We start from the raw sequence: 13,184 nt of genomic DNA on the forward strand, positions 1-13,184 counted from the left end.
CCAGGTGTGGTCTCACCAGGGCCCTGTACAGCTGCAGAAGAACCTCTTTGCTTGCCTTCATTGACTGGTGTACAAGAACAGCCAGATCTCTTTGTACTGCCCCTTTACCTAAATTGATTCCATTTAGGTAGTAATCTGCCTTCCTGTTCTTGCCACCAAAGTGAATAACCATACATTTATCCACATTAAACTGCATCTGCCATGCATCTGTCCACTCACCTAACCTGTCCAGGACACCCTGTAATCTCCTAACATCCTCCTCACATTTCACCCTGCCACCCAGCTTTATATCATCAGCAAATTTGCTAATGTTACTATTAATACCATCTTCTATATCATTAATATATATTGTAAAAAGCTGTGTTCCCAGCACTGATCCCTGCGGTACCCCACTGGTCACCGCCTGCCATTCCGAAATGGAGCCATTTATCACTACTCTTCGTTTCCTGTCAGCCAACCAATTTTCAATCCAAGTCAGTACTTTGCCCCAATACCATGCGCCCTAATTTTGCTCACTTACATCCTATGTGGGACTTTATCAAAAGCTTTCTGAAGGTCAAAGTACACTACATCCACTGGATCTCCTTTGTCCATCTTCAGAGTTACATCCTCAAAAAATTCCAGAAGATTAGTCAAGCATGATTTCTCCTTCATAAACCCATGCTGACTCTGACCTATCCTGTTACTGCTACCCAGATGTGTTATAATTTCATCCTTTATAATAGATTCCAGCATCTTTCCCACCACTGAAGTCAGACTAACTGGTCTATAATTTCCTGCTTTCTCTCTCCCACCTTTCTTAAAAAGTGGGACAACATTAGCCACCCTCCAATCCATAGGAACTGATCCCGAATCTATCGAACTCTGGAAAATAATCACCAATGCATCCACGATTTCTCGAGCCACCTCCTTCAGTACCCTGGTATGCAGACCATCAGGCCCCGGGGACTTATCAACCTTCAGACCCAACAGTCTCTCCAACACCATTTCCTGGCAAATATAAATTCCCTTAAGTTCAGGTCCTTCAGCCACTGTTACCTCGGGGAGATTGCTTGATCCACTATTGCCCTGACTCTGGCTAATTAACTGAACTATGTATGAGCATGAATCAAAACTAGAGTCTACCTAAGGATAATTTGGCAATTACTCTCCGAGCCACTGGAATTCAGGGTCAGTCTGCACTTTTTTCAAATTTCGATTGAGTTCTGGTTCTAATCCATAGATTTCTGATTAATTTTCCGTGATGGTTGTCAGTGGTTAATCTGGGTGGGTCATTTTGCTTTGTTGAGCAGTGGCACATCTTTGTATCATTCTGTTATCTTCCCCGAGTGTTTCTTCTACTTGGTCCATGTCTCATGTACTACTTTAGTATATTCAAGTCACAGATTGATATTGGATAGAAAGGAAGCAAGCGATAGGTGGACATGATCAAATAGAATAATTCAGGTGGAAGATTTTATTGAATAGCAGATTAAGCCACTGGCCAATTGCTGCTTCTATTTCTGATTCTCTTTGGGTCTGTTCCATGTGCTATTTCTTGTAGAATCATTTGGCCTATTGGATTGATGCTGACTCCCCATAAAACAATCCAGTCAGGCTCCATCCCATAACCTCTGCAAGTTAATTTCTCTCAAGTGCATATTCATTTTACTTTTGAAACAATCAAAGATCTTGGGTTCCATGCAGTGAATTCCAGATCATCACCAGTTGCTGTTTCTCACATTCCCTTCCCAGCATCTCTTGACCAAAACTTTAAATCTGTATTTCCTGGTTCTTGTACCATCAACCAATGGAACTCGTTTTTCTTTGCTTATCTAATCAGTTAAATCTCTCCTTAATCTCCTTTGCTCCATGGAGAACAGTCCCCACTTCTCCAACGAATCCTATCTTTAAAATTCTACTTCCCTGGAATCATTCTGGTAAATCTTCCAAGTACTCTTGACGATCTTCCCATTCTTCCTAAAGTGCTGTGACCAGAGCAGGATGTAGCATTTGTTGGCCTAACCAAAACTTTGTGTAAGTTCAGTTTCTGTCTTTGAATGTGTGTTCTCTCTCTCTCTCTCTCCATTCCATATTGTTGTTTCTCGCTCTCTGGCCCCAGTTCCTTGTTATTTCTCTCTCTCAGTATGTACTTCATGTGCTGTTCCTCTGTCTCTTCTCTCTGGATCTGGGTCCATTTTCTATGTGTTATTTCTCTCTCCAGACCCATGTTTTGTGTTTTGCTTCCCCCCTCTTCTCGCTTGCTGCGAATTCCTTGTGTTGTTTCTATTTGTTTCAGAGTTGGGAAAACAGGAGGAGGTATTCAATTCAACAAAGCTGGACCCAGACCGATGTGAGAGCTGTTATGGGGCAGAATCTGAGGACATGAAGTGAGTGTCTCTGATCAGTTCTTGGCAATTGAGATAATCAGAATGAAAGGAAACCTTCTTTGAGCTGAAGACCAGGAGGATCATGGCTCCAGACCCTGGGTCCAAGGGGAGTTAGAGCACATCCTGATTGGGAAGGAGCATTAACAGGTTAGCCGGCCCCTCAGTCACCATCCTGCAATCCCCAGTAGCAGACAGTAGAGGTGCTTTGCTGTGTTTCCTTCAGTTGGTGCTCACCAACTTCACCCATCAGTGCTGTGACAGTCTCCAATTAGACTCACTCCACTACTCTTTCTCCTTTGCTTTGCATCTGTTTCTTTGTCCAATTCCTGTTTGGAAGTTCTTGAATCTCTTTTTGCCATATTCTAAGGTGGTGATTTTAAGATTGATTTCCTTTTATTTTGCTAATTACTTAGCCATATCCTTTGGCTACTGACATTCCAATCAGTAAAAACAGTGTCTTCCTTCATATCAACACCCCTCAGTTTTGAACACCTTTATGAAATCTCCATTAATCTTCTTCACTCTGAGAAAAAATAACCTCAAGTTTTTTAGTCTCTCTGTAACTCCAATCTTTATTTCCTGGGACTGTTTTGATAAGTCTTATACCCTGAATACCCAAGACCAGCTTTTAACGTATATTAAGAAGAGCATTTGTCACAACATTGAGGTTTAGGGACACTGTTTTCCCCCAGTCTATAAAGCAACCTTTTACTCGAATGCTCAAATATGAACAATAACTCTCAACTTCATGCTGCACTTTCTCTCCCCTGACCATGTTGGTATTTGTCATTGCCACTGCTGTTTCAGTTTGCCAACAAGTCTAATATGTTGCATATTTTTCAAAAGGTTCACGGACAGCCATTAGTTGGTTTATTGCCCATCCCTACTGTCCTGGAGAATGTGGTGGTGAGTTACTTTCATGAGCCACTGCAGTCCACATTCTGTCTTGTCCACTAACAATGAAATTGTGTTCCAGAGTCCAATATTTTATATAGCTAGTAAAACAATAGTCATAATATTGATTTCTGAACTCCTGTGCCTGTCCCCCAGTCAGAACAATATTTGTTCACCACAATTGTCTATTCCCTTAGCCAATCCTGTTCCAAGTTAACATCATCCATTTAGTCCTGTGCTTTAGTGTGAGTAAGTCTGTATGTATTACTTTATTAAACCCATTCTGAAAGTCCATATCCACCTCTCACCCAGCGGCAACCCTCGTCCTTCAGGAGGACAGATGCAGTGATCTTCCCCAACATGATGCTCTGGAATGTGCCCAAAGAGGATGGGAGAGAGATGTCCCTCTCCAGCTAGAACTTCTGATCTGCAGACTCTGGCTGCTGAGAGCTCATGTGTCATTACAGATGAATAATACTTCCCTGTGCAGCAAGTATCTACAGTAACACGTGCTAATTTGTCCACACAGATGCTGCAACACATGTGCTGATGTACGTGAGGCGTACAGACGGAAAGGCTGGGCGTTCAAAAATGCAGACACCATTGAGCAATGCATGAGGGAAGGATTCACGCAGAAGCTGCAGGAGCAGAAGAATGAGGGCTGCCAGGTGTATGGATTCCTAGAGGTCAATAAAGTGAGTCTGCAAGGAGAAGGTGGGATAATAATTGTGGTTAAACATTGGTTATCAGGGTCAATTGTTCCGGTGTTTGTGGTAAGCTGTTGTTAATTGTGGACGGGAGAGTTCTGTGGTGAGCTGTTGGTTTGTGGGGACAGGAGGCCTCTGTGGTGAGCTGTTGGTTATTGGGGACGGGAGGGTGGTGTGGTTAGCTGTTGGATATTGGGGCCGGGAGGGCTCTGTGGTCAGCTGCTGGTTATTGGGGCCGGGAGGGTGGTATGGTCAGCTATTGGTTATTGGGGACGGGAGGGCTTTGTGGTCAGCTGTTGGTTATGGGGGATATGAGGGTGGTGTGGTCAGCTGTTGGTTATTGGGGACGGGAGGGTGGTGTGGTCAGTTTTTGGTTATTGGGGACAGGAGGGCTCTGTGGTTAGCTGTTGGTTATTGTGGACGGGAGAGTTCTGTGGTGAGCTTTTGGTTTGTGGGGACAGGAGGCCTCTGTGGTGAGCTGTTGGTTATTGGGGACAGGAGGGTGGTGTGGTTAGCTGTTGGATATTGGGGCCGGGAGGGCTCTGTGGTCAGCTGCTGGTTATTGGGGCTGGGTGGGTGGTATGGTCAGCTGTTGGTTATTGGAGACGGAAGGGCTCTGTGGTCAGCTGTTGGTTATGGGGGATATGAGGGTGGTGTGGTCAGCTGTTGGTTATTGGGGACGGGAGGGCTCTGTGGTTAGCTATTGGTTATTGGGGATGGGAGGGTGGTGTGGTCACCTGTTGGCTATTGGGGACGGGAAGGTGATGTGGTCACCTGTTGGCTATTGGGGACGGGAGGGTGGTGTGGTCAGCTGTTGGTTATTGGGGACGGGAGGGTGGTGTGGTCAGTTTTTGGTTATTGTGGACGGGAGGGCTCTGTGGTTAGCTGTTGGTTATTGGGGACGGAAGGGTGGTTGTGGTCAGATGTTGGTTATTGGGGACGGGAAGGTGGTGTGGTCAGCTGTTGGTTATTGGGGACGGGAGGGTGGTGTGGTCAGCTGTTGGTTATTGGGGACGGGAGGGTGGTGTGGTCAGCTGTTGGTTATTGGGGACAGGAGGGTGGTGTGGTCAGTTGTTGGTTATTGGGGACGGGAGGGTGGTGTGGTCAGTTTTTGGTTATTGGGGACAGGAGGGCCGGGAGGGCTCTGTGGTCAGCTGCTGGTTATTGGGGCCGGGAGGGTGGTATGGTCAGTTGTTGGTTATTGTGGACGGGAGGGCTCTGTGGTTAGCTGTTGGTTATTGGGGATATGAGGGTGGTGTGGTCAGCTGTTGGTTATTGGGGACGGGAGGGTGGTGTGGTCAGTTTTTGGTTATTGGGGACAGGAGGGCTCTGTGGTTAGCTGTGTTGGTTATTGGGGACGGGAGGGTGGTGTGGTCAGTTGTTGGTTATTGTGGACGGGAGGGCTCTGTGGTTAGCTGTTGGTTATTGGGGACGGGAGGGTGGTTGTGGTCACCTGTTGGCTCTTGGGGACGGGAAGGTGGTGTGGTCAGCTGTTGGTTATTGGGGACGGGAGGGTGGTGTGATCAGCTGTTGGTTATTGGGGACGGGAGGGTGGTGTGGTCAGTTTTTGGTTATTGGGGACAGGAGGGCTCTGTGGTTAGCTGTTGGTTATTGGGGACGGGAGGGTGGTGTGGTCAGTTGTTGGTTATTGTGGACGGGAGGGCTCTGTGGTTAGCTGTTGGTTATTGGGGACGGGAGGGTGGTTGTGGTCACCTGTTGGCTCTTGGGGACAGGAAGGTGGTGTGATCAGCTGTTGGTTATTGGGGACGGGAGGGTGGTGTGGTCAGCTGTTGGTTATTGGGGATGGGAGGGTGGTGTGGTCAGTTGTTGGTTATTGTGGACTGGAGGGCTCTGTGGTTAGCTGTTGGTTATTGGGGACGGGAGGGTGGTTGTGGTCACCTGTTGGCTCTTGGGGACGGGAAGGTGGTGTGGTCAGCTGTTGGTTATTGGGGACGGGAGGGTGGTGTGGTCAGCTGTTGGTTATTGGGGACGGGAGGGTGGTGTGGTCAGCTGTTGGTTATTGGGGACGGGAGGGTGGTGTGGTCAGCTGTTGGTTATTGGGGACGGGAGGGTGGTGTGGCCAGCTGTTGGTTATTGGGGATGGGAGGGTGGTGTGGCCAGCTGTTGGTTATTGGGGACGGGAGGGGGTGAGGTCAGCTGTTGGTTATTGGGGACGGGAGGGTGGTGTGGTCAGCTGTTGGTTATTGGGGACGGGAGGGTGGTGTGGTCAGCTGTTGGTTATTGGGGACAGGAGGGTGGTGTGGTCAGCTGTTGGTTATTGGGGACGGGAGGGTGGTGTGGTCAGCTGTTGGTTATTGGGGACGGGAGGGTGGTGTGGTCAGCTGTTGGTTATTGGGGACGGGAGGGTGGTGTGGTTAGCTGTTGGTTATTGGGGACGGGAGGGTGGTGTGGTCAGCTGTTGGTTATTGGGGACGGGAGGGTGGTGTGGTCAGCTGTTGGTTATTGGGGACGGGAGGGTGGTGTGGCCAGCTGTTGGTTATTGGGGACGGGAGGGTGGTGTGGCCAGCTGTTGGTTATTGGGGACGGGAGGGGGTGTGGTCAGCTGTTGGTTATTGGGGACGGGAGGGTGGTGTGGTCAGCTGTTGGTTATTGGGGACGGGAGGGTGGTGTGGTCAGCTGTTGGTTATTGGGGACAGGAGGGTGGTGTGGTCAGCTGTTGGTTATTGTGGACGGGAGGGTGGTGTGGTCAGCTGTTGGTTATTGTGGACGGGAGAGCTCTGTGGTTTGCTGTTGGTTACTGAGGACACAAGGGTTCTATGGTTCAATATGAATTGCATTTTTTTAAACTATCTCCTATCTTTTTATTTCTTGTTAGGTGGCAGGGAATTTCCATTTTGCTCCTGGGAAAAGTTTTCAGCAGTCACATGTCCATGGTAAGATAGTACTGAATCCCCCTAAAGGGATTTTAGGTCGGGAATGTGAGTGGATGTGTTTGCAACAGTTTGGGGGCTGGGGTAATGTTTGGAAAGGGGGTTTGAAGTAATTATTTAAAGAAGGACAAGTTACGTTTATTGACGGCTTCACGAAGGTGCTTTACTGCATTGGGTCACCTGAAGCACAAGAGCCAAAGTATCAAAAGATTTTATAATTCAGTGCAAGGATTAGCAAGGGAACTTCAGAGCCCAAGGCCATAAGGCTAGGAGCATGTCTATCAATGAATAGCAATTAAAATTGCTAAAACCAATAGGCTGGAATTGGAGGAACACAAAGTGTTGTTGGTTCAGAGAACAATAGAGAGATAAGGAGGGCAGGCACGATAGATGTGTTTGAACACAATGTGTCATCATCAGTTTGTGTTTTTGTTGGTCAGTGAGCCCGGCAAAATGAGACAGCAGGACTGTAAGGGTTAGAATATGAGCATGAATGAGAGTGTAAGGAGATGAACTGAGGCAGGTAGGGATGGACATATTGCGGAGATTGAATTTTGATGATGGACTGCTTATGGATTTGGATTCTGCTTGGGATCAGATAGATTGCATTGTCTAGTTCAGCGTCAGACAGTGCCAGATTGAGGGGTAGAGTCAGTGTCTAGTGAACAGACTTTGTGCTGGAGACCGAAAACTATGACTTTCTCAGCACGTAATTTAGAAATGTTGTCTTATCCAGTATATGTCCGACGAGCAGAATGAGAAATGAGACCGAGAAGGGAGGTCATGCTGAGCTACAGCTGCCTGATATCAGCACACATATGGAGTCTGGTGTGCTTTTGGTGGAGATCAGAAGTGTCTTCACCCAGAGAGTGGGGGAGCCTGTGGGATTCTCTGTCACAGAAAGTGGTTGAAGCCAAAATATTGAGTGTTTTCAAGAAGGAGATAATGTAGTTCTTCGGGATAAAGGAATCAAATGATATGGGGCAAAAGAGATCAGCCATGATCATATTGAATGTGGAATGGGATCGATAGACTCCTATTTTCTATTTTTATCTATAGCTGACTGGCAATATGTCAGTGAGGATTAGCTGGTGCCAAGGGTTTGTCTTGGAGGATAGCAGCTGTAACTGAGGGAAACCATAGCAAGGCATTTTCAGGCTGACATTGAAAGACAAGAAAGACCAGCTGAGAGCAGTCCCACCGAGCTGGATGGGACGGGAGAGGGTTGCAGACAGGATGAGAAAGGGTAATTTGCATGGTGATGTAGCATTCTACTTGAGCCTTTTGGTCCTATGTCAGGGACAGAATCGAGGGAGTTCAGGGAAACATGGATTTGTATTAATGAAATGACAACACAGTGAAAGATTGGAGATAAATGAGAAGGTGATGATGGAGTGGTAGTTTGCAAGGATAGAAAGTTGTTAATGGATATTTGAAGAGACAGATGGTAATAGCAGAATATTTAAGAAGGGCACAGTATTTGGGGGAAGAGAGCTGTTGACAATATCCATTAATATCCATGGCAGTAGGAGGGGAAGTTGAGTGGTCACCTGTTTGATCAGATCAAAGAAGCAAGAGGTGGGACTCGTGGATAAGATGACTTTGCAGTGGGGATAAAGGGAGATGGAAGAGAAACATAAGAGTTTCAGGGCGAGGACAGGGAAGTTTTGGGGAAAGAACATTTGGTCTCTCCCTTCCACTAACCCATAGGACCAACAGAAAGCTGAACTTGTGGGCGGCACGGTGGCACAGTGGTTAGCACTGCTGCCTCGCAGCGCCAGAGACCCGGGTTCAATTCCCGCCTCAGGCGACTGACTGTGTGGAGTTTGCACGTTCTCCCCGTGTCTGCGTGGGTTTCCTCCGGGTGCTCCGGTTTCCTCCCACAATCCAAAGATGTGCAGGTCAGGTGAATTGGCCATGCTAAATTGCCCGTAGTGTTAGGTAAGGGGTAAATGTAGGGGTATGGGTTGGTTACGCTTCGGCGGGTCGGTGTGGACTTGTTGGGCCGAAGGCCCTGTTTCCACATTGTAATGTAATCTAATCTAATCTAATGGTCTCTATGTTTGTAACTAAGGAGCTCAAGACTTCATTGTAATGGATGGTGGATGGTGAAGGAGTGGCAGGTTTACAAAGACAACCTAGAGTGAAGTGGAGCAAGTCATTGTCATTGCATTCCTAACTGATCCTGAAGCAGTGAACGGTTTTAGCAGAACCAAAATGTTACATCCGATTTGTCCAATTAAATCGGATAGGGAATGGCCAAGCTAGTTAACCACCTTCCTTCCAAATTTGTGTTCCCTCAGACTTTAGGGAGTGGAGATGGTAGCAGAGGAATAAGCCGATTTAATAACAAATATTTCACTGGGGCTGAGCATCAGGTAAGGGTGTGATTGAATCTATCAACAGCCACAAGTAATGCTTCAAATAGTGAGCTAAAGGCTGAGGACAGGGAGTATTTTCCTCAGATTGCACACGTGAGGAACTGAGTTAGAAAGGGGAAACTGACGAGCGATTCAAGGGTAGGGGTGACTTTATCTGTGATACAGACTAATTGTGGACTTAGCAAAAGCTCCAAGCTCTGTCTGATTCTGTATGTTCCCCAGTATTTTACACCTGTGTGATTCTACCTGCATTCTCCAAGAAACAGTCAGATTTTCTGTGTGATTGCCCAATGATGCTTCCCTACTTTTAAAAATTGTTTCTTTTCTTCCTTGCAGTCCATGCTGTTGAGAGTAAGTGACTAATTCTCGATTCTGTTCCCTCTACATGCCTTTAATAGTTCTCCCCATCTTGTAAAACCTGATTTGTTGGAATGCCTGTTAAACACTGTCTTTTGCTGAAGCCCATTTGCTCTGTCTAGTTCCTGGCTATGCTTTGTATTAATCATGATCACGTTGCATGAATCTGTAGAATGTGCTGAGAATTCAGTAGACCAAATGGGCAGGTGGATGGATTTTCACTGTGTCACTGACCTGAAAATCACCATCATGTTTCTGTCCTGTAAACCAAAAAGATGATTAATTATGTAACACTAGTTCTGGATACAGATCTGCTAACGTATAACACTGGGGTACAGTACTGGTGGCGACATGTCTGTCACTGTATAACACTGGGGTACAGTACAGGTGGGGACATGTCTGTCACTGTATAACACTGGGGTACAGTACAGGTGGGGACATGTCTGTCACTGTATAACACTGGGGTACAGTACTGATGGGGACAGGTCTGTCTCTGTATAACACTGGGGTACAGTACTGGTGGGGATAGGTCTGTCACAGTGTAACACTGGGGTACAGTACTGGTGAGGACAGGTCTGTCACAGTGTAACTCTGGGGTACAGTACTGGTGGGGACATGTCTGTCACTAACACTGGGTTCAGTAGTGGAGGGACAGATCTATTACTAAGGCATAGGTACGAGACTGGTGGGTATCAGTCTGACTGTATCTAAGGAAAGTCATGATTTGGAGATGCTGGTGTTGGACTGGAGTGTAAAAAGTTAATAATCACATAATACCAGGTTACAGTTCAACAGGTTCAATTGAAAGCACTAGCTTTCGGAAGCTGATGAAGGAGCAGCACTCCGAAAGCTAGTGCTTCCACTTAAATCTGTTGGACTATAACTTGGTGTTGTGTGATTTTTAACTATTTAAGGAAAGATGTGCTAGCCTTCGAATGGGTCCAGAGAAGGTTTACAAGAATGTTCCTGTGGGTGAAGGGCTTTCTCGTATGAGGGAAGAGTATAAGGACTCTGGGTCTGTATTCGATGTAGTTCAGAAGGACGAGAGGGGAATCTGATTTTAAGTTACAGAATACAGAGAAGCCTGGATAGAATGAACATGGGGAAGATGCTTCCATTAGTAAGAGAGACTAGGACCCGAGGGCACAGCCTCAGAGTGAAGGGATGATCCTTTAGAACGGAGATGAGGAATTTTTTCAGCCAGAGACTCTGTGGCCCTCAGAGGACTGTGGTGTCCACGTCATTGAGTGTCTTTAAGTCAGAAATAGGTAGGTTCTTGCTTGGAAAGAGGATCAAGGGTTGTGGGGAGAAGGCAGGAGAATGGCTTTGAGAAATGTATTAGCCATGATATGGTGGAGCAGACTCACTGAGCTGAATGGCCTCATTTTGCTCCCATATCTTATGGCCTTTTAACACAGGTACAGTGCTGATGGTTACAGCGTTGTTGTGTATCACAGTGGGATACAGTACTGGTAGGTATATTGGAAATGGCATTCCTGTAAGATGCTAAATTAAGGGCAAATATATATTTTTCATTCGAGTGATGAGTGTGTCACTGGCTGGACAGTATTTATTGTCTGTTCCCAGCTGTCCTTGAGAAGGTGGTGGTGAGTTGTCTTCTTGAACTGTTGAAGTCCATTTGGTACAAGTACACCCACAATGCTGCTGGAAGTTCCAGGATTTTGACCCAGCAACAGTGAAAGGACGGTGATATATTGTCAGGTCAGGATGGAGAGTGGGTTGGACAGGAACCTGCAGGGGGCGGTGTTCCCATTTATCTGCTGCCCTTGTCTTCTGGATTGAATAGGTTATGGGTTTGGAAGGTGCTCAGTCATGAGCCTTTAGAAATTTATGCAGGCCATCTTGTGGATAGTACACACTGCTACTACTGTGTGTAAACGATGGAGGGAGTGGACACTTGTGGATGTGGTGTCAGTCAAGCAGACTTCTTCATCCTAGATTGTGTCAAACTACTTGAGTGTTGTTGGAGCTGCATCCATCCAGGCAAGTGGGGAGTATTCCATCACACTCTTGTACCTTGCAGATGGTAGACCACCTTTGGGAAGTTGGGAGCCACTCCAGGATTCCTAGCCTCTGACCTGCTTTTGTAGCTACAGTGTTTGTATTATTGTGCTAAGCCACTGACCATTAGTGTCACAACGGCTACTGTATCTGAGAGAGAATGGGCGCAAGATCTTTAACTTTGATTTTAAAAGCCTGTTTTGCAGTGTTGTTACTAATGCTTGTGGCTTTTACTGCTGATGCCTGTTTCAGGGATATTTATACATGAATTAACTGATATTAACAGCAGAGATAAATGGATATTAAATAACTCAGAATGGCTGCAAAGAAATAACAAGCTTGCTTATGTACAATAATTAAACAGATTCTTTTCCAATCGAAATGAAATGCTTCCCATTGGTTATTGGACACTGTTCACCAAGTTGACAGCAAATATCTCTCTCCCTAAACAAAACTAAGCAAAGAACTGTGGATGCTGGAAATCAGAGGCAAAGAGAGAAATTGCTGGGAAAACTCTGCAGGACTGGCAGCATCTGTGGAGAGAACGCAGTTAACGTTTCACATCCAGTGACCCTTGTTCAAAATTCTTCTGAAGAAGGGTCACTGGACTGGAAATAGTAACTCTGTGTTCTCTCCACAGATTATGCCAGACCTGCTGTTTGTAACTCTCTTTGAATATTAACACCTGGGAATGCAGATGGACAACCAGAACCTGATTAACTGCAGAAGATTTTAATTACAGTCCTTGTGTTTTATAGAATATTATCTTTTATTTTTAGTCATTCACATTTTTTTCCGATGGGGTGTGGGTGTCACTAACTAGGCCAGCATTTATTACCCATCCCTAATTGTTCTGAGATGGTGTGGTAAACTGCCTTCCTAAACCACTGCAGTTGATGTGATTTGGAGACTGGGATGTACAAGATTAAGATCACACAACACCAGGTTATAGTCCAACAAGTTTATTTGGAAGCACTAGCTTTTAGAGCGCTGCTCCTTCAGGTGTTTTTGGAGTATAAGATTGTAAGTCACAGAATTTATAGCAAAAGTTTACAGTATGCATTAACTGAAATTATATATTGATAAAGACCTGGATTGTTTGTTAAGTCTCTCATCTTTTAGAATGACCATGTTGGTTTCAGTTCTTTCATATGTAAATTGCAGAGCATTTTTAAAGTTACATTCTCAAGTGAACTTTAACGACAGGTGCCATGTTAGCACAGATAATGCATTGAAGGTGTGAGGTGCCCTGTGTGAGGCTGTCAGTGCCCAAATGTTCAGACTGATTCTAATCTAAAAAAGGGATTTATAGGCTCTCACATGGATTCATGCAGGTTTGAGCAAAATGAAATGCAAGTATAAATTCACTCCACAAACTTGTGTGTGTGTGTTTGGGGGGGGGGGGGGCGGGCGGGGGATGAGTGTCTGTCAGAGTGTGTGTGAACGTGTGAGAGTGTAAAGGGGTATAGGTCTGTGAGAGGGTGCGTGTGTGAGCATATGAGAGAAGGTCTGCATGAGTGAGTCTTTAGGAGTGTGTGGGTATCTGTAGGAGTGTCTGTGTCT

At 46.0% G+C, this 13,184-nt stretch overlaps 1 protein-coding gene across 2 annotated transcripts in view; it reads left to right on the plus strand.

Moving 5' to 3' along the window:
- ergic3 (ERGIC and golgi 3) overlaps positions 1-13,184 on the plus strand; it is a 71,795-nt gene that overhangs the window by 11,783 nt on the left and 46,828 nt on the right. Inside the window, exons 5-8 of one of the 2 annotated variants that reach the window (XM_087994662.1) lie at positions 2,279-2,369; positions 3,793-3,958; positions 6,807-6,864; positions 9,579-9,593. In XM_087994662.1, coding sequence (XP_087850788.1) covers positions 2,279-2,369; positions 3,793-3,958; positions 6,807-6,864; positions 9,579-9,593 — 330 coding nt within the window. The remainder of the gene's footprint in view (positions 1-2,278; positions 2,370-3,792; positions 3,959-6,806; positions 6,865-9,578; positions 9,594-13,184) is intronic. The other variant, XM_087994663.1, reaches the window with a different exon arrangement.

The sequence above is a fragment of the Chiloscyllium plagiosum genome, unplaced genomic scaffold (assembly GCF_037043375.1).
Source record: "Chiloscyllium plagiosum isolate Xiang-an unplaced genomic scaffold, Cpla_swu_hap1 HiC_scaffold_15, whole genome shotgun sequence".
In the NCBI taxonomy this organism is placed as follows: Eukaryota; Metazoa; Chordata; class Chondrichthyes; order Orectolobiformes; family Hemiscylliidae; genus Chiloscyllium; species Chiloscyllium plagiosum.